Genomic DNA, 27,103 nt, shown 5'->3' with positions numbered 1-27,103 from the left:
TCAGGAGTGTGGTATGATATGTCGACATGATCAAAATGTCACCATCCACAAATGTCAATGTGGTCAAAATATTTACATTCATTATGTATTCATTATACATGTTAACAGTCTGAATGTTGACATACCATTTTTGACTATTTATTATTATTAACACTAAATATAACACTAAAATGTACTGTTGACGTGTAAAATGTCAACATGATGAACTTGTAGGCATTTTGACTATGTTGGCATTTCTGGGTGTCAACATTATGAATGTTGACATTTTGACCTGATACCGAATTCTGAAATGCAGGTCAGGTATTGATTAACACAGTGTTTCCCAACCTCGGTCCTCAAGGCACACTAACAGTCCTGGTTTTAGTGATATCCATGCTTTAGCACAGATGGTTAAATCAAAATAACTAAAGTACTAATTAAGTCACCTGTGCTCAACTATGGCTATCCTTAAAACCTGGACTGTTAGTGTGCCTTGAGGACCGTGGTTGGGAACCCCTGGATTAACACCAAGAATTGTTGAATTGAGGCATCTGGTTGTTTAACTGCTGAAGTTGATGAGAGTAGGGCTTTGCAAGAAGAACTTGAGGCTTCTGAGGAAGGACCATAGTGTCCGAAACCTGTTAAGCCCATGGTGAGAGACTAGCCCCTGGTGAGAGACTGTTGTTTTCCTTTTTGAGCTGCTGGACTGTCATCTTCATTTGCAGTTTGGGGACCTCTGGTAATTCCCGGGAGCGGTGAGAACTTAATGCTTTATGGAGTGTTAAGAGTGGTGGACGATCCACATCAGCAGCTGTATTCTGGGGTCACCGCTGTGGTGGTTATATGCTTTTCTTTATTTTTAACCATGTGTGCAATGTATGAATAAAACTTTCTTGAATGTCATCCTACTGTGTTGCACTATGATCCTTTTTCTTTTTTGAGATTACTACTCCATAAGAATAAGATTTAAATGAAGTGAAATAATATTGGGGTATCATCTGTCTCTGATAAGGATTCGAGATTGTGCAAAGAAAAGAAATAAATTGGCATTTAGTTGGATGGACTTCTTCCTTTGATACTTACGAACTGATGTAAGATAATTGATTTCTCTTTTTTGATCTATTGTATAATTGCGCCTTTCCACAGCCATTGTTTATTGTGTTGATATTTGTGAGGAAGACGTAAAAATTCCTTGACTAGTGGTAGGCTGCTTATTTATATATTTGCGCAATTTGAAATTCACCTTTTAAGTATATATCTAGCATATGATCTGTCCGTAGAGACAAGGATAGAGGTCATTGGTGGATTAGAACCTTTAAAGGAGCTTGATGTATTGGCTATCATGACAGCAAGAAAAAAGCCAATTTAAACACATGAACTACTGCAACAAGTGTATGAGTTTTTACTCTTGTTAAATCAGTGATTACAGATGTGCCCAGCTAGTTTGTTGCTCATAGCGCGCCATTCAGGCCTCCTGTGTCGTGCCATGGAACGTTACGTGATGGCTGTACTGTGGTGTACCGTGGTATTCAACAACGAAAGATAAACCATGGCATGTAATACACTGCTTAACCTCTAGGTGGCGAGTGCTCCACTGATAAAATTTGTACTGCGGTGGGATGTTGAGAGAAATGCTTTCAGTTCAGTAGAGTTCTTTAAAATAACTGAACTTCAGTTGCTCTGTCATTATGTAATGCTTAGTGTGCGTCTTCTGGTCAATGTTAGCTACTGTACGGCTGCTTTACTGGGACTTGGTACAGTAATATACATCTACTGTAGGGCCACTTTTAGGGACAGGGACTTTGCAGCACAGTAATAGAGATGAGTCCACATTCATATTTCCTATGCTTGCTGATGTTGACACTCTCAGACTGTCCATGAAACTCAAAAAATAGTTGTTGATCTGGCTGACTGTCAAGCTTTTCTTACCATTAATATATGCCTAAACACTGTGGAGAAGAATAAGTAATGACTACATCTTGTAGCACATCACCTTCTAGTAAATTGCCTATCATATATCCAAGTATCTGTGTAAATGTTGCAGCATACAGTATGCATACAAAGATGAAGCATCGGTTGCAGATTATTCAATTGTCAAAGTCCTGTGGAATGGCAATGGGAACTGAGACGCTGGAGCCATATTTCTTGCATACAGGATCGCAGTTGCAGGATGTAACACTCCCCCAAAATGGTTGCGACACGGCTGCATTTTTTACCGCCACTCCCAGATACCTTTGCCAAACTCTCCCTCATGGCCAATCACACTGTGAATAAATAGTTGCTGTGAGCGAATACGGTAATGTACTTTGACGAATGCACCATGCGACTTAGTCACATGGACAAATTGCTGATTATTGCTCAACTACGTAAGCATCAGCATAGCTTGCAACTCTGTATCATGCCCTATGCCAATAGTTATCCATCATATTATCCAGCTTCCCAAATACTCAATAAATGTTTAACAGAAGTGTCCTTGAAAAATTTATTGATTTTTACAGATATGATTTTTTTCTTTACAACCATTTTGCAGGACACAAAGCTCACCTGCACTGACTGGTAAAGGCAGACTTCACAATGACCAGAAGCTCGGGCCAGTTCCCTAGCTTTAAATGTTTATACATGTCCCTCGCTTGTGTAGTATTAATCCTCCGAATGTTGGAGAATTCCTGTGATCAGAAGGAGAGTTATTAAAACATTGGCTTACAATATTTACTAATTGGCAGATAACACATAATTACACCTCTACATGTGTTTCATTTGTTTTGAAGACTTTTGTTGGAGATCATGTTTAATAACACAATAACCCCACTTTCGTTTCCACATCACATAATTGACATTACATACTGTAAGCATAAACGTATGAGTAAATTATGAGAGCCAGCCAATTAAAGCCACCTGCAGCTAAAAGGTTTCTCAACCAATGTGGTATGTGTGCCTCCAGTGGTGCATGATACTGATACAAACCTGAGTTGAATTAAACTCAAAATAACAGTTTATAAGTAATTGGGGGGAAAAAGTAAATAAAATAAAGTATAATTTTAAACCTTTGTAATATCAAAATTGTAACTTATCAAAAATATATTCATATTTGGCGGACTCATTTGTCACGAGATAAGTTGATAATCATTAAGGGGTACTGAGTAAACCTGCATTATCAAATCCTCATTAGCACATATCTTTACATCAAGCCATAGGTTTGTATGCCACTAGTGTAGTTACTTGTACACTTAACCACCAATCCACCACTCCAGACCTAGGAGACTGCATTACACTTAATTTGAAACAAGGCTGCCTTTCATTGTGTGATGCAAATGTTTATAAGCATTATTTAATGGCTAGTAAATGTGAATTGTAGAACTGTTCATTATTCAGTGTTTCCCACCTTAATTACATACTTTTAGCTGTTGCCTTTTGAAATATTACACCTTTATGTATTCCTGGGCACTACTGTTTCTGCATATTTATATTACATGAGTTGCCATTTGTAATTCATGGTGCCTACTACATTGTTTAGTACTAGCTTTATGTGTTGCTGACAAAAGCATTCAGATGCAGAGCACACATGCGCTCAGCAGAGCCAAGACTGGCACCACTGAGTTATAGACGTCATCTGAAAAGGAAATCATAACATTGTGAAATCTCTCATTCCTTCTTTGGAGCAGAAATCACTTTCAGAGAGAACATATAAATTAGTCCATGCAGACAATCTCTGGATTAAATATAAATGTAATATACAGATAGAATTTCATTCTGCAGTATCACTTTGAATAAATGAATATGTTAATACTGTTGGTGTGATATATTCTCAGTAGTTTTTGATATGTTTACAGCTTTGTAATAAATATGTATTTTTAGTTTGGAATAAATCAATCAATGCTTTTTATTTATTCAATCTTCACAAAGATTTACAATTATTGAAAGATTAAATAGTATGACTATGCCCTCATTCAGCTTCGTGTAGATGAAGTGGAAATCAAGAAACTGAAAGACATTTTCTTATCGGTAAAGAGATGAGACTTAGGGGCTGATACATTTGATTGTGTTTGCGCCCAAGTTTGCAGACGTACTGTACAAAGTGTTCACTAAATATACATAATTGTTTGCATACACTATGCAAAGTTACAAATACAGTACTGCAGGATCCATGCAAGTCTGCACTAGTAGCATATGTGCTAGGTTTACATCAGGCATATGTCAGATAATGTAACACCTATGATTTTACATTTTTGTTTTGATAGCAAAACAAGCAATTGCCATTAGGTTTGAATACAATTAAATAAAACAAAATATTGAATGCAACATTTTTAATTTTCCTTCCCAAACTGTATGTAAAAAACAACTTACTAAAATGATGTCACAAAATCATTGTCATGAACATACTGCACTTATCTTACCCATGTAAGCCACCTCCAGCACCTTTCTTCTATAATGGTTTGTCACAGTTGGGCCACTGTGACTGCTAGTGCTGCTGAAGTCCTGCTTTCACTGGGTATAGATTAAGACCATGTAATACTACTTTTTGCAAATATATCCTAATTAGAGGTGAGTTCAGAATGAGACAAAAAGTCATCTTTCATGAACATCTCGGAAAAGACATCTGTGAAAGTTGAGGTTTTACCTCATTCTGAGATACAAACTTGGCGGGAAGATCCTAGCCAAATCCAAATTGCTTGTCTCTAATCTTAATGAGGCTGGTGTCCATATTAAAACAAGTAAACATAGAGGTGGGGGCCTCTAAATCTCACTCAGAGGTGGGAGGACTGAGCTACACTTGTGCACAGCCGTCAGAGTTCCCCACTCTCTGTCCTGCCCAAATGGCATTAAATGGTCTGGGTCGCTCACTGTAGGGATGGAGCCAGATAAACTGGCAGCATATTATAATAAATTAACTGCACACATATTTGCTGCCAAAGTGTCACAATTGTACATCAGTATCCTTTGTCTGCAAGAGAGACATGATCAAAGTCTCATATTGTGAGAGTGAGTTTCACACCAGACAAGCTAGAGCTATCCTCCCTGTTGCAGTCCTCCCTTCTGCTGCCTTCGAGTCCTATCCCTGAAAGTCACCACATCCTGCTCATCACCTGTCACCACAGCAAAGAAGACTACTATAACTTTTTATCAAATTATGAGTAGTATCAAATTAATGAACACAAGAAGGCAGTGACGTGATTTGAGGGGGAACAGTTTTGAGTGATCAACCTTGATCTAGCAATAGTTGTTTGGGGAGTTAAGTCTTGATCTGAAGGTTAAACAATGTGGCGAGGCATGAACATTTACAGAGTCAAATGAGTGGTTAGTAATGGGGATCAAATATGTTTTTGGGTCCATATAAAACACAAGTATGGTTCTCATTTAGCAGAATAATTTTTTTCCCTAAAGCTACAGCAGGTACACACTATAAGATTATCTGTCCAAATCTGTCTGGTTGGAACGATATTCTGGCAATCTATGGGAGCAAATGTCAAACGTGTGTAAACAAACAAATGGTTGTTCGGACAAATTGGTTTAATCAATCAATCAAGCTTAAGTTTACTCATAATTGGTAATGGAACTGCTCAGCCGTGGCGTTTGAAGTCTCAGACCCTGGTCTCGCACTCCCAGATAATGGGGACGACACAACTCCGTTTTCAGGAACGCTGGCCAGCTCCGCCCACTCACTGTCAATCATGCTGCAGGTTTAGGGGCACTGTAGGCATACTTGAAGATAGAGACCTGCACATGCGCAGTACAGAGTCTATGCATACACAGACTTTTAATGCTGGGTACACAATAGACAATGACTAGTGTGTATGACATCGGCAGTGGTGGGACCCAGCGGGGGCGCCGACATCGGCAAGTACATACACACTTGCTGATGCGGCAGCATTGCCCCCGCTAACAATGTTGCCCATCGGACCTGCAAGCGGGAGCGTGCATTGTCAGTAACATAGCGGGTACACACTGACCGATGTGGACTGTATGTCGGCCCGATCCGCCGGATCAGGCGACCTATCAACTAGTGTGTACCCCGCTTCACAGTCGGACTTGTATGCAAACCTTCTGGTCTGTAAATATTAGCTGACACACTGACCCGAAAAGCAGCCAGTAAAGGGATTGTCAGTCCCTAATAACTAAATTAAATAAATTAAGACAAAGACCAGCACTGAAAGTAAATAATATATAATTAATAATGGACGGTTTCAATAATAAAACATAACATTTATTATAATGTCACAATAAAGACCATATAGATCCAAAATCAGTAGCCACAGTCTGAAATATGCACAGTTTAAAAATAAGTTAATAAGTCCATAGACTCCTGTGAGTGAGTATGGTGTTAGGACACTCTCCTTATATCCAAGCAGACAAAGTATATAGCTTAAACGGTATACAATCGGGAAGCCGGCTGCCTTAATACCGGCTAGAGTTAGGCACCCCTAGGGGGGATTTAGGGTTAGCCCCGCCCCCCGGGGGACTTAGGTTTAGGCAGCGGGGAAGGGTGGGGTTAGGGTTAGGCACTTAGAGGGGGGTTAGGGTTAGGTACTTGGAGGGGAGGTTAGGGTTAGGCACCCCTAAGGAGGGTTAGGGGTTTAGGTTAGGTTAGTAGATACTTACCTTAGGACGATCGGGATTTCCAGCGCTGTCAGGCTTCCGCTGCCGGGAACTCTGCATCTGTCGGCCAGGCGCTGCCGGGAATCGAACCGATTCCGCTTAAACTATGCATATTTCAGACTGGCTACTATTTCAGACGGTGGCTACTGATTTTGGATCTATATTGTCTTTATTTTGACATTCTCATAAATTGTATATGTTTTATTATTGAAGCCGTCCATTATTAATATATATTTACTTTCAGCTCTGGTTTTTATCTTAATTTAAACCTTATGGTCTGCATACACATCTGAATTAAGGCCCATAGTGTCCTATATATTTTACTTTGCATGGGTTTGCCATGCAAACAACGTTTCTGAAATCCAAAATGAATATGCAAGTAAACTCCCTGATGGAGTATCTGACATGAAATTAGGTAATCTCCAGTGGACTTGGCTAGTTAGTAAATGGGGAGCTAATCAGGATCAGTCTCTTTTATATATGATTGGCTGAGTGGTGTAGAAGACTGATTCATTCTTTGTTAACATCAAAAGTATAAGGTGGAGACAGATCTGCAATATAATACACAAACAAAATACCAACTACTAGTTGTCAAACAGGATACATAAGTATAAGTATATATGTCATGTACATATATCTTCATTATGGGTTCATCTAATATTGAGAAAACCTTGCTTTACAACATAAACAACAAAGATATAATAACTTATTCTTAAGAAATTAGTCAGTATCAAAGTTTAGATGAGTTGCAGCAATATAATTTTTAGTCAGGTTCACACTGTGTTGAACATTTTTTTGTATTTACTGTGAGCTATAGTGTGAGGGATATTTGCAGGGGGATTATGGGCCTGATTCAGAGCCGCTCGCTCTGAATTAGGGCGGGGATTTTTATTTTATTTTTTTCGGCCTCCAGGCCGCTCGCTAGGCTGTGGGTGGCCACCCACAGCTTTTGTGAGCGGCCTGGTGATGGTCGCGCGAGGAGACCCTGTGGTAGGGTCTCAGCTTTCGCAAGCCTGAGTGGATTTCCTGCTCTAATAGAGCAGGAAGTCCACTACTGACATCACTCGTGATGTCAGTAGGGCCGCCCACAAACACCAGGCGTTCCTAAGGGAAAGCCTGCGTTTGTGCAGCCACCACCCCTCCTCGCCTACAAAACGGGGTGAGCTGTCAACCGACATCAACAGCCGCACCGTCTTGTAGCGAGACCCGTCGTGACATAACTGCCATTGCAGTACGGGTCTCGTGCATGCCTAGTCGGCGACCAGCTTGCGAGCGCGGGTATGAATCAGGCCCTATGATCATTTTGAGTGGAATTCTGCATTTGAAAAATATTAAATCTGAAAACTACATTGGCAAATCTATCTGTTGCATTCTGTAAAAGTTATATACTTGATTTCCCTACTGGTACTTTTATTGTGCGTGTGTTTACATTTTTTTACTCTGTGGTAGTGGAATGGTGGTGGTCAGGTTTGAGAAAGTGTATAATGATGGGTTGACGGTAGGGAGGATCCATAAAATAACTTTTTTGATTTGCACAAGAAAGCATACAGTAAGAATAGTACATGCAGTATTCATCATCAAAAACACATTTATACGTATAAGAGTGCAGTACAAATTTAAAAGTTAAAACACAAAGGAAAATACTAAAGTAATGGGAAATTACATTCTAAAATTAGTCTGAATAATATGAAATTATCTGTATGAGTATTTTCCTTTAAAGATTGAAGATTTTGGGGTAAAGGACATGGATACAAGAGGGAGTTTAATGTAATGGTTAAGGTTGCAGTCCAATGCAAGGTATTTAAAGATTAATTGAAACATATGTACAGTATAAATATGTCATCACTTCTATACGGCCAGGTGAGTTCTCAGCAGTGTACTCTAGTAGCCGATGAATATTCTGAGGAAATCCTGCTGAATCAGAGTACAGTAGACAAACCACCTTGCATAATTGCAAAAATGCTGAAGCATTTTGTAATTGTAAATAGGGCAGGGTAGGAGTGCTGAGTAGCTTGTATAAATGCTATAGGTGTTTCAATGAGACAGAGGGCTTTATGTAGAGATGCATGCTATTGCAGCCGTGACTGCGACTTTTTATGGCGTTTCAGCGGCTGTAATATACAAATACTAGTTTCAGCCTCCCCCTTGTGCACTAGCATGTACTGGAGAGTGCAAGTCCTGAGACACCCACTTTCAGTGCCCATGGACAGTGCAACTCTGCTGGTGGTTCTGAACAAATCAATAATTGGCAAACCATTGTGAGCACCATCGACCTTTGTACTAGCCTATGGCAGGCACAGAGGGCCTGATTTAGCAGCGGATGCAATGCCAAAGTTTACGCCGCTTGAGTGATTATTTGCCATTGCGCATACAGTATGTGTCAGTCGCACAGCACACGAATTGTGACTGCATTGCAATTACCTATGCACAGGGGATCGATTGGCAAAGTTATTGTCATTTGGTAAGTGTTTGGGTGGTAACGAAGGGTGTAGTTAGGTAAACGCAGGCGTGTCTGACTGTTTCAACTCCATTTCATGAATGTGCACAAATTAGCCATAGTGATTGCATTTGCAGCATGTCAGGAGAGCAGCAGTGTTTGGGGCTGGTCAGGCCTGCCGTACATGCTGAGTGACTGCTTGATGTGCATCCATGGTACAGATTTGTACGCAGGAATGTGACATTGGACGTATATGAGTAGGCAACAGTCGACGTCTTTGTGTTGGCTGTGCTTTGGCAGGTATTAGCATATTTTAGCAAAGTTCTGCGATCCGTAAGGAATTGCTGTTGAGATTGCATTTGAAATCAGGAAGGAAGCAAACAGGAAGGAAGTATATGAGTCAGGGTATGGTCAGGTGCAGTTATCTCCTTATAAACTTATCCACATAATAGTTTTCAATCATTTTATACCAAGCACAACTAAATTGATAAAACCAATTTGTAAATAACACAGTATTAAGTTATATTGTTTTCTAAGCTAAATCGAGTGTCCATCCATGCAGAAATCAATTATGTAAGTAGAGCATACTTGCCAACTCTCCCTGAGTGTAATAGAGACTCCCTGAAATAGTAGCAATCTCCCTGACTCCCTGAAGAGTCTAGCGAGCTCCCTGATTGCACCTTACCCCCATAACGAAGCTGATAGATAAAAAAAAAACCAAAGATATATACATTGAAATGGGATCATTAGTATCATTTACCTGCATTGGCTAAGGCACAATGATCCCTATGGCTACATGCATTTTCTGAAAAGTATCAGTGTGTTTTCATTAACAAATAAATCTTACTAACTGCTTTGGGGCTCGTATACATTTGGATGTAAGGCAATTTTATTGCATGCCTCTCATATGTAGCAGTACACGTCCACTTTACCTCTGGTGCTTTCACACTCTCCCTGAAAAGCTTTTTCAAAAGTAGGCTAGTATGAAGTAGAGTTTACTGTCCCCATTACGTGAGATGGCCTTACCAGGCCTATTGATCCATTTTAGAAAGTAGCTGTAGTAGTGTGCATTTGCATCAGTCCTATATATGCTGCAAGACATCCATGTGAAATCAGACTGATCTGTGCGTATGATCAGTTCTGCATACTGTAGCTCACGATTCTGCCTACACACCCACAACACACTCTCAGAACATATATCTTACATGCAAAGGTCCAGTTACATCCAATCACCCAAAGTGGAGATGCAGCTGAGATGTGTACAACTGAAAATTGTCTGTAAATTCTCAGACGTACATTTGCTCAGTTATTGGCACGCAAGATCTATCTAAAAAACGGACTGGGTACACACTGGCAGATATATTGGTCGGCCAATATATCAGGTGCCCGTCGGCCAGTGTGTACCAGCGATGTGTTTGTGAACAACGTCATTGTCTTCACAGCCGATGGCAGATATATCTGTCAATCGTGCTGTGTGTACGGGTGATCGGCCGACCTTGCAGCAGAGGCCGTGGGGAGGGGGCGCGGCACACCCCCCGGCCAGTGAGACCCGCGGCCAGATGACAGATGATGGTTGTTCAGTGTGTATGAACAACCATCATCTGCAGATATATCTGTCAGGTGTGTACCCAGCATAAGGTGCCTCTAGGACTATGTGAATTACGTATCATATGGTACTTATTAATGTTCTTATTTGTTTGTTTTCCAGGATATCTTTGATCGACTTGTGATAGTAGATTCAGTTGCTAAAATAAATTCTTTATTCAACTATGACCAGTCACACATTTTTGGATTAAGGTAAGGGTAAAATCAGTAGTTGTCTATATGCTGTTTAATTGCTTTGACCCTACATCAGGAGTACTGTATAAAACATTTTTGCTGCAGTTGGAAACACAATTTGCATGTATTCTTGTTTTTGGTGAAAAATTATCTTCAGATTTATAAAATAAAGCATCACTGAACCTTAACGAAAAAAAACAAAACAAACACAGCAAGGAAGTTTTTACATTAGGGTTAGATGTAGCTTTGATCTTTAAAGCAGTGTAAAACCACTGGTACAGAGCAAATGAGAGCTAGTGATCTTAAGGGCAATTAATATTCACAGATCAATGTTTCAGCAGATTATTCACAATATTCAAAAACAGATTTTAAATTAGAGTAAGTGGAGGTGTCAATTCATTAAACTGATTGCCACAACAATACTTTCAGTAGCACTGCCAGGGCATGGAAGTGGCTTCCTATGCCAGAAGATCATATTGGCATAACGGCTTATTTATCCACAGCCTCTGTACATTACTAAAATGTATTTTATTAATAAAGAGTCAGTATATAGATGAATATTTGTAGTAATATAGAAAGAAATCAACTAGAAAATGTATAATCTTATCTTCATCTGTGTTCTCTCTGCAATTTAACTGATATTTTCTATGTAATGAACTTCATTAGATTTGACCTTATGAGGTATAGCTTGTAATCTAGATGTTTGAGTTTTAGCTATTTTGAATTCTGAAACTATATGCACATGCACAGAGTAGTTCATAAATATTCACAATTTGTAACTAATTGGCAATTGAGACTAGATAATGGAACCACAAAGTTCATCTTAACCTATCCAATAATGAATTTGAGATGATAACACAGGGCAGTACGGTTTTACAATGTCATCCAAATTCACATTCCCTAATTAATGAGATGCAATCCTAAAATTTGGAAAATGTTCACATATTAAATGAAGGAGAAGGTGCACAATTAAAGGATTTTCAATAACAAATTATAGAAGAAGGATTGATTAAAGCATTGAGAACATCTACAGCAACTAATTACAAACATCCTAACATTCCCAGCTCTCACAGACTCGAGCCTTGGATACACAAGGGAGACTTCAATAGATATATACTTTTCCAGGATCTTGCAGTGTCAAAGGGTTTTAGTTGAATTGATCTGTCTACAATGCCCTTGTTGTATTAACTATGGTGCTTGCAACTCCCATGATGTTATCCAAAGTTAACAATCGCAGTTACAGAGCCACATCCGTTTGGTGAGCGGACTTCTATTATGGTGGAGCAATCTTTCAAGTTAACAGAGCTTGCAAAATCTACACATTCCCATTTAGTAATTAAACAAGTTCTTGCACCTATTTCAGACTCGAGGTCTGACAGAACACACAGTACATTTTGTTGAGTTGAATCAATGTTCCTAAGGGACCGGACAAGTGTTGTCTTTTGAAAATTATTCTTAATAAAAGCACAATAAACCCACTTTCATTTTCTCATTTCTTATTATCTAATTTACTGTATCTTCCCCTTTTAATTGTTTAGTGTGCCACATCATTCACAATACATCCTACTGGAACAATGACTTCAGCTATAGGACTAGACATACTGTATGTACATGTGATGTAAGGACAATTTTACTTATTTGACAATCTAATCTATTTCTATAGTGATGCTTCGCTAATGTCAACAAGTGACAGAGACCCAGTAAGGAAGTAAACTCTATGGGTTTGGGGTTGAATATATTATAGGGCTTGGACAGGGCTGGATTGCCTATAAAGCAGTACAGGCATCACCCGACAGGGCCCGTCTGCTGCCCACTGCTGTTTATATCATTTTATTAATGAAACATAATACTGATATTCTTAGAATGGCAATAGGAATAAATGCTAAACCAGGATTGCAGTTTTAAAAATATTGGTCAAAGACACTGGTGATCAGCTGCTTTGGCACCTGGCTCCTTAGTAAATTCACCCCTAATGGTGCATACACGCGATCAGATTTTTTCTTCAGATATGGACGATAACGATTTAAAAATCGTTCAGTCGTTCATATCTGATGGAAAATCGTTCATATCTGACATGCCTGAACGATGGACGATCAACGATGCGCGTTCCCGTTTGTCAGATAACGATATCTGACATCTGATGGGTTTGCAGTCAGACTTGGACGATTCCATTCATTTTAATGCAGTCAAAAATCGTTCAATCGTTCAAATCGTTCAAAACTTTGGTCAAATCGTCCAAATCGTTCAAATCGTTTAATCGTTCAGTCGTTCATCTGACAAATCTGACAAATCTGCCCGTGTGTACGCTCCATTATGGTGCATACACACGATCAGATTTTTCCTTCAGATATGAACGATAACGATTTAAAAATCGTTCAGTCGTTCATATCAGAAGGAAAATCGTTCATATCTGACATGCCTGAACGATGGACGATCAACGATGCGCGTTCCCGTTTGTCAGATAACGATATCTGACATCTGATGGGTTTGCAGTCAGACTTGGACGATTCCATTCTTTTTAATGCAGTCAAAAATCGTTCAAATCGTTCAAAACTTTGGTAAAATCGTTCAAATCGTTCAGATCGTTTAATCGTTCAATCGTTCATCTGACAAGTCTGACAAATCTGACCGTGTGTACGCTCCATTAGATTTACTTATAGTGAAGAAATGGCTGTACTAGAAAATGTTCTCTTCTAGTAATGCAATGTGATAATTTTATAGTTAAAAATTGTTTGTTTGTTTCACTTATGTCTCTATTGAATCACTGAAATCTGTGATATGTATTGACAAAGAGAAGTCAATTATTTGGGCAAAGGAAGGAAAGACATGTGACTGTCGTTGAAATTATAGATTTTTGTATTTTTTTTTCTTGATATTTAGGGGCCTATTTATTAGCATTATTTTTACATCCTTTTCACATTATTTTAGTATCACATAAATTTATTAAAGGGCCATTGGAGTAGAATTCGTAAAATGCTACTCCAAACCCTAATTATCACATATTTTTAGTAAGCAGATCACATTTCCCATAATTGTAATGGGAAATGTGATCTGGCCAAAGTTACTAAACATATATTGTGAAAAAATACCGGGGGAAGCCCTGTGATGATAACGCCTGGAGATGGCGTTTTTCAGGCTTTTCCCCGGTTCCCCGATTACTGTTCTACTCTAACAGGCAAATCCGGAAGCCGGGGTCCAGTGACCAGTTGTGTGGTCTTATAGGAAAATGCAGTGGGGGGATCTGGGTTCCGGTTGCCTGGAAATCCCCCTCCCCAGGCCACACCACGTCCACTATAGAGATAGTAATATAGAATTGTATTACTGCTGCATGTTCTTCTCAGTATAACAAATGAAATAATTAGCACCACCTGTGGATCTTTTGTGTCAGCCAGTAATTAATACACCTGTGCACCAATTAGCAGATCTGTAAAAACATGCACTGTTAGGGGTGCACTGCTATAGACCATCAATAGGGTTAATTATTAATACCATATAATAATACACTATCCAGTACATGATGAGACCAATATGTACATATATGTCCAGGGCAGTGCTAGGTTCTTCTGCCTGGCCTAGTTCCAATGCTCTGGAATGATGCCCACATCTAAAATAAAAATATTCAGCTCAGACAGGATGGCCCTACTGCTACATTTCATGGCTTACTGTGATCACTGTTCCTGTATGTGCTAGGATTATGACACACAGTACACTTTGTATGATGCATAAAATAGCTGATTTAAGTGTTAATTATGCCCTCTTCATGGACTGGCCACACTCACTCTAAAATCAAGCATTTGGAACCCCCCTATAGAAATCCTGCATTTGACACTGGGTCTAAACAGACCAACGCTGATCATTGCAGAAAAAAAAAATCGTAAAACAAAAACACACTTTTATCTGATGCCAGGGACGGTGATCCGTGATGTCCTCCGGGCTCCGGCCAGCTTGTTTCCTTGCTTCTGCACTGTGACCTTGGTCAGCTGCTGCATAGAACAGCTGATCGGGGTCACAGTGCAGGATTAAAGACCAGCTGATCGGAGTCCCGGAGGAAATCTGAAATCACCGGCCCTGGCATCGGGTAAGTGTTTTTTGTTTTTTTTCACAGGGGGGTTTAGGGGCGGTCAACTTTGCATGCACGGACATATACTATACTCGCTGTGTTTTTTGCAGGAAATACAGTGAAAAGTATGTGAAGGGGATTCGCAGGGACAGAGCTTTATCACAAGCTCTGCCTCTGCATACGGATGTTAGTACATCCATGTGATATTTCCTAAATTCGCAATGCGAATTTAGTCGGACATATCACACTACAATCTGTAGTTTAAATGTGGATTGTAGTAATTAGAGCATTAGTCAAGTTGTGCACACAGCATTAAGCTGGGTACACACCTAACAGATATATCTGCAAATGATAGATGTTCATACACACTGAACAACCAAATGTGGGGCCGCGGGTCCCAATGGCCGGTGGTCACATCGCGTCCTACTCCTTGTGGCCTTTTCAGCAAGTTTACGGGTGGTTGGCGGACCGCCCGAACACACACAGCATGATACCGCTGGCCGACGTATACAAGATATAACTGCCAGATGTGTACCCAGTGTAACAATGCAAATTGGGATGCATAATTAAGGCCCAGAGCCAGATAAAGATCCAATGTGCCCCATGTAAATCTACCCCATATTATTTAAAGCATCATTAAGGGCAAATGGCTTGGTGGACTATACCATATATAATATCGAAAATATTTCATATTTAATCCACTTTCAGATTTTTCGAAGGCACTGCAGGAAACTGCCTTAAAATTGCATTTGCATCTGGCTCTGACAGATGTGTCATTGCAATTTTTACTTATTTTTACTGCTCTGTTTATGGGAAGGATGTGGTTATCTGAACCGGTCCTTCAATCCCTAAAGTGGTGTGTTGATTTGTTCACTACAGTATGTAAAAATACATACGGAGAAACACTGATCTACTATATTTTGCTCTATCACATACTGTTAGAAAATGATTTCCAAACTGATGGTTCCCTTTAAAGGAACGCTTGCAGTGAACTGAAGGCAAGATGCATTTTTTCAATTAAGAAAAAAAAAAGCTACTGTAGGTTTACTGCAGCTTTATTGCACAGCTGATCATGAAGAAAATGAATGCCTACTATAGCTTCATGCTGGCTGACCTGGAGGCAGAGTCATTCACACTTCCACGTAATAGTTCAGCAATTTCATTTTTATTCTGCAGTAAAGAGGGTGAAAATTCCACATTCATTAAGATACTAGGGAAAACAACAGAAGACATTTTAAGTTAAACAATAAGATATTATCCATTTACAATTCTTCTATCAGAATTTAAAACCTTATTCAGACCCGCTCGCTAGATGCGTTCGAGCACTAGATGCATATACAAATTCTGCAAGGCAGGTGATCGCATGGCACTATGTCTTAGCGTGCGATCGCATTGTGTATGCAGACACCCACCAACCTGTCTTAAGACGCCCACTTGCGCACGTCATATCCAGGAAGTGTAGCAACCATCAGTAACAGCGAGTAACATCAGATGCGATCGCAGCACTTGTGGTTGACCATACCCTGCTGCAAGCACTGCGAGTGAATACTACCAAGTGACGTGTACAATAACGCTGCCTTGCACGCCTCTGAAACGGGTTTTGGACACTCGGGCATGCCTGCATTCGCACCTCCACTTCCCCGTTTCTAGGGGCCAGCCCCTGTCACCACCCACAGACGGCATCTCCTGTCACTCATTCTGCCGGGCAGTCTATGCGCAGCGAGCGAACGATTCCCGATCGCTCGCACTGGTTCACGCACATGTATTGCATCGCATACGCATGGGAAGAATGCAAACAATCGGCTGGATGCGTGTGCGAACACATCCTAGCGAGCGTGTCTGAATCAGGTCCTTAGTACAATAAATTACACATTTCGTAATTGTTGATGCACTGCTGTCATGTATGAAGTCAGATTTCATACACATAATATATTACAAATGTATGAGCTTATATGTTTCGTAACAAGTAAGTTGTGAATGACGGTATGTTAGTTCATGCTGAATATCTGATCTTTTATATATTTTAGAATTTAGATTATTTTTATTATTACTTGACTATGATCTTTTTACTTATATTTCAAATAGGATAATGAAAAGTGAGAGTATTGGAGCAATTGAATATATATGAAGTGTGTACAAGCGTAGGTAGTTTGGAAGTTACTTGTTTTATTCCCACCGTAGTCGTCGGAATGGGGGGGAGGGGCAAGGGGCGACTGCACCTCCCAAAAAGAAAAACATTTGAAAGGCGACGGTTGCGGATGGTCAGGGGCTGTGCTTTATAGCAATAGGCTGCACGGCCCCTGCATTTCATGGAGGAGGAGGTGTAATGTGCAGTCTAAGACTGCTCCTCCTCCGTGGGGTGCAGGGGATGTGCAGGCTATTGCTATAAAGCACAGCCCCTGACCTATTTTAGCCGCTGCTCCAGTACCTGCGCACAGGTAAGTTGCAGGGAGGGAGAGGGGGGTGATCGTCAGAATGATTTTATTGCCCCCCCACATAAAATTGTTCTGATGCCCCTGGTACCCACCACACATTATAGCAGCTTTTTCGCAATGACTGTGTAATCACTGTGCCTGTTTCCTTAAATGTTCCTGCACAATCAAGTGGCCACAGCATTGACCAACACAGCATCTTCTCTCGTTCACCCATCGTAGCAATTTCTCACTGTGTACCGGCAGACATTGCATATAAAAAAGAAATTCCCATTTAGTACACTAAAAATACAGTAGGTGAAAGTGTATATAGTGTTGACGTGTGATGGCGTTGTATGTGACTTAAGACTTCTTTAACAATATATAGGTGATATATATTATATTACTATAATCTGAAATGATTTATTCTAGGTATTGATTTAAAGCTGCTTAGAAATGTGAACAGTTAATAATTGCATATGAATAGTTGTCTGGTAAATAATATTTATATCTATACTATGAAAAGCTATCATCAGCAATATTGGCATAGAATAGAATGTGTACCTTTATTGAATTTCTTACTGCAATGTACCAGGTTAGATTCTTTCATATGCCCTGCTTTATGTGAGCCTTGAGACCTCTTGTCTAGATGTAATATCCAAGGTCACCTATAAAGGACTTGTGTGCGACATGCCCATAACTCTGCACAGCCAATACAGTTGTTAACACTACATACTAAGATGAATGGCAGAGAGGAAGAAGTCAGAACTGAAATATGGGTAATTTTGTTTCAGGATCATTTCCTATATGACTGCTTGCTGTAATAAAACAACTGTCAAATCATTTTGTGTTGTTTTAGTGCAATGCAGCAGTACTGCATTACATGGGGACATATCTAGGTTTTGCACTGGTTTACAACTTAACAGTTTAGTTACTGTCATTTTTCCAGAACTGTTTTAAAATCAGTGTTTTTCATAACTAGGAAAGGAAAGGGAAAGGAAAAGGGGTTTGAGCATTATCGAAACAGCAAAGTACAGTAGGTTAACTCACCTGCGCTTGATTAAAGTAATCCTGAAAACATAGGGTCTCATTCAGAGATGGATGGATTTGCAGTCGCACACAATCGAAATGCAAATGCAGAAGGAGGGGTCAGATACCTCCTTGCTGCATTTGCAATCCCAGCACTACGACAGATGTCGCAGGATGGGATCACCATAGCAACCGATGGTAGAGATGGTTGCTCCTTTGGTCAGGCTGCGGGGGAGCTGAAGCTTCCCGCAGCCTGACCGGATGCTGGTCACGTAAGAGACCACAAATCTGCGTCCACCGATGCAGACCCTGGCGTTGTCCCTCCACGGAAATTGGGGGCTTCACGTCCCCCGTTTCTGAGAATGGTTTCTGAGACCAGCCACGCCCCCCCAAAGGCCACAGCATGTCAATCATGCTGCGGCTTGGGGGGGTCTGCGAGCGTAATCGCAGGTTCTTTTCTGCACATGCCCTGAACAAATCCTGCAGAGGTGCAGACCCAGAAACATTGGAGATGTGCCTTCATCATCGGATGAACGTACATCTCTGAATCAGGCCCATTTACCATTGATGGTGCTGGAGGACTGGAGTTGACAACCTCTGAAATACAGATGTTTAACTGTGGCTATTTCTAAGCAATTGCCATTACTGTTTTCGTTTAGTCAGCTGATAACCAGATTAATATTCAGCTTTTTGCTTCTATTGTATGAGTTAAGTGTGGTTATGAGGTTAAAATCCTCAAATGCCTCTTTTGGAGAGTCAATAATCCTAAATATTGTACTTCTGTCACAATTTCATTTGAATCTGTCCCTCTTTTTTGTGTTATACATAGGCGTGAATAGATAATTTCTTCCAGTTACTGAGAAGCATGTCAAATATACATCTCGAATTTTAGCATTCCCGCCTGTAGTTTTCTGTGCTGTGATCTTTTATTTGTATAAAGTTGATGAGCTGAAACCAGTTCCTTTTAATTGCGGAGGAACTAGTTTCCACATAACTTGAAACACCAATGACATTCCAAAGCACTCTATTTAAACCCCTCAGTTGCACCTGGACATTGCCAGTACAACTTGTATCAAACATGTACCTGGCTCCAGTGTCAGCAGCTCCACTTTCAGATTCCTGGAGTCAACTCAACTGCATCCATGGCCTGTGCATGCTCCATTGTGTACATCTGAGTTCCTGAGCTAATTAGTTCCAGCCTCTTAGCTCAGGGTTTTACTGCTTCCAGCCATCTGCAAGTGCTCACCACTATTACCTGTGCCCACTATTACTCTATACCTTCAGAGTGCACTCCCATAACCTGTGTGCATTATCATTCGCAGCCTGCAGAGAGCACATCTATCAACTGTGCGTACTAGCACTCACTACTTGCATAGTGTGCATTCCATTGCAGAGCAGCTTACAAGTACTTCTAGTCCTTTTAGTCCAGTTCCATGTGTGACTATTTGAGTCCTTATTAGTCCTTCTAGTCCAGTTCTGTGTGTGGCTATTTTAGTCCTTCTAGTCCAGTTCTGTGTGTGGCTATTTTAGTCCTTCTAGTCCAGTTCTGTGTGTGGCTATTTTAGTCCTTCTAGTCCAGTTCTGTGTGTGGCTATTTGAATGAGCAGAAACGTCATTAGACCACCTAATTTTGATCACTCCAGCTCTCATAAACTGGAGTAAGCTCAACTAGTTGATTGGTTGGAATGAAAATCTGGTAAGGTATGAAAGCAAATGACAATCAGCAATTTGCTCCCAAACGCCGGAAAATGTACAAAAACTGTTGTCTGAACAAATTGTTTAGATCAAACATTTAACAAACTTGTCTGAACGACCATTTTCATCTGTTTTCTGGCATTTAGGAGCAAATTGCTGATCATCAGTTACTCCCATACGTTACCAGATTTTCATTCCAACCAATCAACTAGTTGGATGGTTGGACAGAAAATCTTTACGTGTGTATGCAGCATAAGTCCTGCCCAGAGGCCCCAGTCCTGAGCACAAACAAGACTCAGATTATGACTTGAAGTTCTTAAAATACAACTTTTAACATGTTTGTTGCTATTTGTTCTCGTTTTTTTCAGATTGCTGAGTGTTTTATGCTGTAATCTTGATACATTATTACTTCTGGAATCCCAATATAAAGTGTGTGAGATGCTTTTAAATGCTCAAAGAGAAAATGTTTCAGAATCTTCAACTGATGTGGAGTGAGTATTAGACAACTATATTACTTGTGCATACTATCATTTTTGTCATTTTCTAAGCGCAAATCTATACACATTTTTTCTGTACCACAAATAGGAGATAGAAACTGTATGATTTGTAACTAACTATATGAGCTGAGACATTGTGTATTAATATTAGGGGTGAGCGGGTTCGGATTTCTGAAATCCGAACCCCCCCGATCCGAGGCCGATCCGAGTCAGACTCGACTTTTCCCGCCTGACTGGGATCTGAAATCGAGGCAAAACGTCATCATCCCGCCTTCCGGGTCTCGCGGGTTTTGGATCCTATATAAGGTACCCGCGTCGGCGCCATTTTCTCACTTGGCTGTGGACAGTGAAAAGGGAGGGTGGGAGTTAGGGCTGGCTGGGCTGTGTAGTGTAGTGTAGTGCAGAGTAGTGTTGTGCTGTGCTGCGCTGTGCTGCTGTTGTCCATAGGGGCTGTGTCCACTCCAAAGTCCTGTGCAGTATCCCAGTCCTAAAGGGGTGCTGTAGTGTTGTCCAGGGGGTGATCTGTCCGTCAGGGGTGCTCCCCCCAAGTGCTAAAAGAAAAATATTTTTTCTGTGTTTGTGAATTGTGTGCGCTGTAGCCGCACGTGCATCAACAAAGTAGTGCCAAGCGTGCGCCTGTGTCATAAGTAAAGGGTCAGCTGGCTTGACCGTTAAAGGGTGCTGTAACCCCCAAAGTACACTCCAGTCCAAACCAAATAAAAAAATATTTTCTGTGTTTGTGAATTGTGTGCGCAGGAGCCGCACGTGCATCAAAAAAGTAGTGCCAAGCGTGCGCCTGTGTCCCATAAATAAAGGGCCGGCTGGATTGACCGCTAAAGGGTGCTGTAACCCCCAAAGGGCACTCCAAACAAAATAAAAAAATATTTTCTGTGTTTGTGAATTGTGTGGGCTGTAGCTGCACGTGCATCAACAAAGGAGCAGCGCCAAGCGTGCGCCTGTGTCCCATAAGTAAAGGGCCGGCTGGCTCATTTCTTAAAAGGTGTTGTAACCCACAAAGTGCACTACTCTCCAGCAAAAATAAAAAAATATTTTCTGTGTTTGTGTGCGCCTTAGCCGCACGTATATATCAAATCAATATAACGTAAATGGAGGACCAAACTTTCTCCGATAAAAATAAAATAGGGAAAGATCAAGAACCACTTCCTCCTAGTGCTGAAGCTGCTGCCACTAGTCATGACATAGACGATAACATGCCATCAACGTCGTCTGCCAAGGCCGATGCCCAATGTCATAGTAGAGGGCACATACAATCCCAAATGACAAAGTTCAGGAAAATGACCTTAAAAAAAACATTTAAATCATCTGAAGAGAAACGTAAACTTGCCAATATGCCATTTATGACACGAAGTGGCAAGGAACGGCTAAGGTCTTTCCCTATGTTCATGACTAGTGGTTCAGCTTCACATGACGATGGAAGCCCTCCTCCCGCTAAAAAAATCAAATGAGTTAAGCTGGCAAATGCACAGCGAAGAACTGTGCGTTCTAAGAAGATATCACAAATCCCCAAGGAGAGTCCAAGTGTGGTGGCTGTTGCGATGCCTGACCTTCCCAGCACTGGACGGGAAGAGGTGGCTCTTTCCACCCTTTGCACGTCCCCTGCAAGTGCCGAAAGGAGCACCCACAGTCCACTTGCTGATATGCAAATTGAAGATGTCACTGTTGAAGTACAACAGGATGAGGATACAGGTGTAGCTGGCACTGAGGAGGAAGTTGGCGAGGAGGATTCTGATGGTGATGTGGTTTGTTTAAATCAGGCTCCAGGGGAGACAGTTGTTGTCCGTGGGATGAAAAACCCCATCACTGTCATGCCTGGGCAGAAGACCAAACATTCCACCTCTTTGGTCTGGCAATATTTCTATCCAAATCCGGACAACAACTGTCTTGCCATATGTACCATATGTAAAGGTGAAATAAGTAGGGGTAGGGACGTTAACCACCTAGGAACATCCTCCCTTATACGGCACCTGCAGCGCGTTCATAGAAAGTTACTGTCATGTTCAGAAACTTTGGCTAAGACCGTAAGCAGTCCAGGGACACCTAAATCCCTTTTTCCTGTTTTATCCAAGGAATCGGTGGATGAGGAGGATGAGGACGACATCTTGCCTCCGTAAAGCAAGTTTGTGCAGGGACACATTAATTGCCAGCTTGTTTTGTGGGGGCCCAAACGAACCAATCATTTCAGCCACAGTCATGTGGCAGACCCTGGCGCTGAAATGATTGGTTTGTTAAAGTGTGCATGTCCTATTTATACAATTCCATCTTGCACCTCTTTTTTTTCTTTGCAGTATGTACTGTTTGGGGCCTAGTTTTTCAAACTGCCATCCTGTCTGCCACTGCAGTGTCACTCCTAGATGGGCGACGTGTTTGTGCCGCCCACTCGTGTCGCTTAGCATAGTCATCCAGCTACCTCGGTGCAACCTTTTGGCCATAAAAACAATATTGTGAGGTGTTCAGAATAGACTGGAAATGAGTGGAAATGAAGGTTATTGAGGCTAATAATTGAATAGGAGCATAAAAACCCACAAATTCTGTGATTTTAGCTGTTTTTATGCTTTTTTTCAAAAAAATACAGATCCAAAACACAAAACCCAGAACCCAAAACACGGAAGGGTGGTTTTGGCAAAACCAATCCAGATCCAAAACACGAAGAAAGATCCAGATCCAAAACACAAAACACGAAAAGTGGCCGGTGCACACCCCTAATTAATATAATACTAATTGTGTTACCATTATTTGCAATTGTTATTGTTATATATATTTTCACCAAATGTACTTCAGAGAATGCAATGTTACCTGTACTTGAATTGTCCTTTTAACCTATATCAGATGTACAGTCTAGACGGTATATTTACTAAAGTGAGTTTTTAGAAGTGGAGATGTTGCCCGTAGCAATCAATCAAATTATAGCTAATACCTTCTTAAAGGTACTAGTTTAATGATAAGTAGAATCTGATAGGTTGCTATGGGCAACATCTGCACTTCTAAAAACTCTCACTTAGTAAATATACCCCTAGGTGCTCTCATTGCGGATGATTCAGTTGAGCGCACTGTTAATAGCACGGGAAGGAGTTCCCTGAGCTATTCAATCTAGCGCAGTGTTAGACCAACTAAAGGATTTCTTCCTGAGGGCGCGAGCGGAAATCCAACTAAAGTGCCAGCCGCAATGCTGTTTTCCAGCCCAATGCTAATAGCCTCGTGGCCGGCTGGAGAATGCCGTTTAGCGTGACTAAACACCCAACTTTAGTCGCACTAACCAGGTTTAGTCGGACTTAACAGCGCGCTGAATTACATAGCTCTGGGAACTCCTTCCCGGCGCTATTAGCAGCACGCTGAATTGAATCGCCCATTAATTATTCAGTACCCATGGTACATTTGAAAGTAGAAACCTCTCACCTCTATAAAATGCATGCTTTTTCTATATTTTCCATTGTCTCTGCTATATAATACATAGGGTGATCCTTTGTCATTTAAGTACAGATAAAACATTTTAGTTTGCTACATTATTTGCTGTTTATTCTTCATGGTCCATAGGGATCCACAGGGTTACCATGGGAATAATGTGGTTGAAGAGATCCAGGCACCAAATAGTTAAAGCTTTCAGCTCCCAGGATGCCCGGGTCCTCCTCCATATATAACCACACCCCTTAACACAGGCCTTCAGTTGGTGCGGCAGGATTAAGACGCACCTTTGTAAGAGGAAGACTGCGACTCCATCTACCTCCGCCAACACCAGTAACAGGGCTGGTGATTCTAGCAGGTCACGGCTGAGCTTGCTAGCAGCTGGAAACCAGACTGCCACCGGTTGCACAGAGTTGTCAGGTAAGGCGATTCCTCGCTTACGGCTGTCCTTGCTTCTGGTGCCGGAGATGCACAAGAAGCTGCTGCATTCAGGGCCCGGGAGCGTCCGCATCCTCACAAGACTACCGGGGCCTTATCGTCTGATGCCAGAGATTGGCAGCTGATGCATCTGCTGGCATGAGGCCAGCATACCCGGCAGTTTGATGCAGCTTAGGGTAAGGTAGTCACTCCCCCAGCAGCTCCTCCCCCGACTCAGACGCAGAACCATCAAAGGTTTTTGTGCGTCTGGGTTGCTCCGCCTACCCGTCACGTATGAGATGCTCAGAGTCCACTATCGGTGCCCTGCTGTAGCTGTCTCAGGGGGGTTTGGGTCAGTCTCCCTGTATTCTTCTCCCTTGGTTAAGGTATATAGTGCTCTATATCCTACCATTCCTGGTGTTTGTGTAGTTGATTTAGAATCTATTGTAATTATATTACATATGCATTGTATGTGACTGTTTGCTAGTTGCTGCATTTATAGTGTCTTTTATTTCTGTCTATCAATTATAGCTATCACTGTTTTTTTCTCCATACCTGTTGGGTGGAGGTTTTCTTTGGGTACTTCACGTTCACTAAGTATTTGTGAAGGCTGTCACATAATATTGCATTTATTGCCTTTATTTTGAACATGTCAAAAGATAAAAGTAAAAAGGATGGGGGGGCCCCTGAGCTGGTTTCATGTAAATCCTGTATGGTCTGTTTGTCCCCTCAGGACATAAAGGATGGTTTGTGTGTTGTCTGTTATAAAGAGCCACCTCACTAGTCCAGTTTACCAGTCTCTGGACAAGAGCCATCTTGGGTATCCTCTTTGTCCCAGGTAATGAAGCAGTTTGTGGATCATATGGCTGCTCCCACACTGCCTCCTTGGATGGGGTGTTCACAGCATGCCAGGTTTGCTCCTCCAATGCATCCTTCCTGGAAGAATGTTTATGGCCATTCTAGTCAGAGTATGGCACCATCTAATGTTGAAAGCAGACCGGTAGTTACTAAGGCGCCTAAGCGCAAGTTACCTTTTTATCAGTCTGCTCAACATAAGGATATAGACGCATCATCAGAGGAATCAGATGGAATCTAGCTCGGGGGAGGAGGACCATCCGTCCACAGTGGATGTTCCTTCTTTGGTGAGGGCGGTTAAATTAATCCTAGATATTCACGATGATGAACCAGCTCATAGTAAGAAGGCTCCAGTGTTTAAATACCACCAGAAGGTGGCCAAAATGGAGTTTCATATATCTGAACAGCTCACTGAGCTTATGGAAGAGGCATGGGGTAACCCGGACAAAAGGTGTTATGTGAATAAAAGAATAACATCATTTCCTTGCTTCTGAGGATGCTCATGTGAAGTATTTAATCAGAAATGCTAAATTGCCTATTCCGTCAGCATCTTCTCTGAAGGATTCCACAGTTAGAAAAATGTAAGCATGTCTTTTCATCATCTGGAGCTGTTATTTGTTCAGCTTTGGCTGGAGCCTGGGTAGCCAAAGCTGTTGAAGAATGGATGGGAGCATTGGAAAACTCTCTACCAGATGCTACCAGAGAACATATTATGTACATCTCCCATATACAGGAAGCAGCTTCCTATCTGGGGGTAGCTGTAGGAATTTTAGCTTGTAAGTAAGGGATGGGGAACCTCAGGCCCCAGGTCTGTATAAGGCTCGCGGAATCATTTGCTCTGGCCCCCTGAGCTTTTTTATGCTAGCCTCAACTGGCTAGCAGGGTGCATAGAATGGCACCCTGCAGCCAGAATCTATGCAGCAGTGCCACCTGGAGCATCTTTAGGATGCTTCAGACAGTAAAATCGCTGCCCTTACAGCTCTCCTGAGCATCCTGAGGATGTTTCAGGCATTGCTGTAATCACCAGCGATTGTGGCCCTGCCCCAGTGTGACATCACATGGAAGGGGCATGGCCTGCAATGGGCCCACAAATGTTACATTTATCAAAATGGCCCTCAGCAGAAAAAAGGTTCTCCATCCCTGTTCTACGGCATCAGTAGCTTCAGTAGTGGTACACAGGGCCGATTGGTTAAGAGCCTAGAAAGCTACTACAGGTTCAAAGATGGCTCTGGAAGTCTTACCTTTCTATGGAAAGGTACTTTTTGGAGCAGAGTTAGATAAAATAATAGCTACTCTGGTGGCTTCAAATTCAGCAGGTCTGCCATCTACGACTACAATAAAGTCTAAGCAGGTTTCTTCTTGTTCCTTCCATCCTTAGGCATGAGCAAGGGAACAGTCTTCCTCTAAGCTGTCTAGTTTTTGCAAGACAATGAGGCAACAAACTAAGAGGTCTGGGCCGGCCAGACGTCCAGCTACTGAACTGGATGACAAACCCTCATCCTGATGCGGCGTGCCTCCTTCTAGGGGATCCCAGGGTGGAAGGCCAACTTTTATCAGTTTGTGGATAACTGGTGTCAGACAACAACAGATGCCTGGGTCCAAGAAGTGGTCTCACAGGGGTATGCTCTCACTTTCAGGAGGCATCTTCCCCAGAAATTTTTTTGCACAGATCCTCCATGAGATGCGGGCAAGACCTTGGCCCTTCAGGAAGCCATTCACTCCTTGCTGCAGATGAGGGTAATAATTCAGGTTCCTGTGTTGCAACAAGGAAGGGGTTATTATTCCAGTCTATTCTTGGTTCAGAAACCGAATGGGGCTCATCGCCCTATTCTACATCTAAAAACCCTCAACAGGTTTATTCATGTACCCAAGTTTCATATGGAAACTGTCTGGTCAATTATTTTGGCAATGGAGCCTGGGGATTATATGG

At 41.5% G+C, this 27,103-nt stretch overlaps 1 protein-coding gene across 1 annotated transcript in view; it reads left to right on the top strand.

Annotated features, from left to right (window-relative positions):
• Nucleotides 1-27,103, top strand: part of TBC1D32 (TBC1 domain family member 32) — a 484,474-nt gene that overhangs the window by 277,955 nt on the left and 179,416 nt on the right. Inside the window, exons 23-24 of the mRNA XM_088481005.1 lie at nucleotides 10,719-10,807; nucleotides 20,353-20,475. Coding sequence (XP_088337131.1) covers nucleotides 10,719-10,807; nucleotides 20,353-20,475 — 212 coding nt within the window. The remainder of the gene's footprint in view (nucleotides 1-10,718; nucleotides 10,808-20,352; nucleotides 20,476-27,103) is intronic.

Source organism: Taudactylus pleione, unplaced genomic scaffold (assembly GCF_031769625.1).
Source record: "Taudactylus pleione unplaced genomic scaffold, aTauple2 ptg000259l, whole genome shotgun sequence".
NCBI lineage: Eukaryota > Metazoa > Chordata > Amphibia > Anura > Myobatrachidae > Taudactylus > Taudactylus pleione.
Note: the sequence above shows the minus strand (reverse complement) of the source record. Positions and strands in the feature narration are given on the sequence as shown.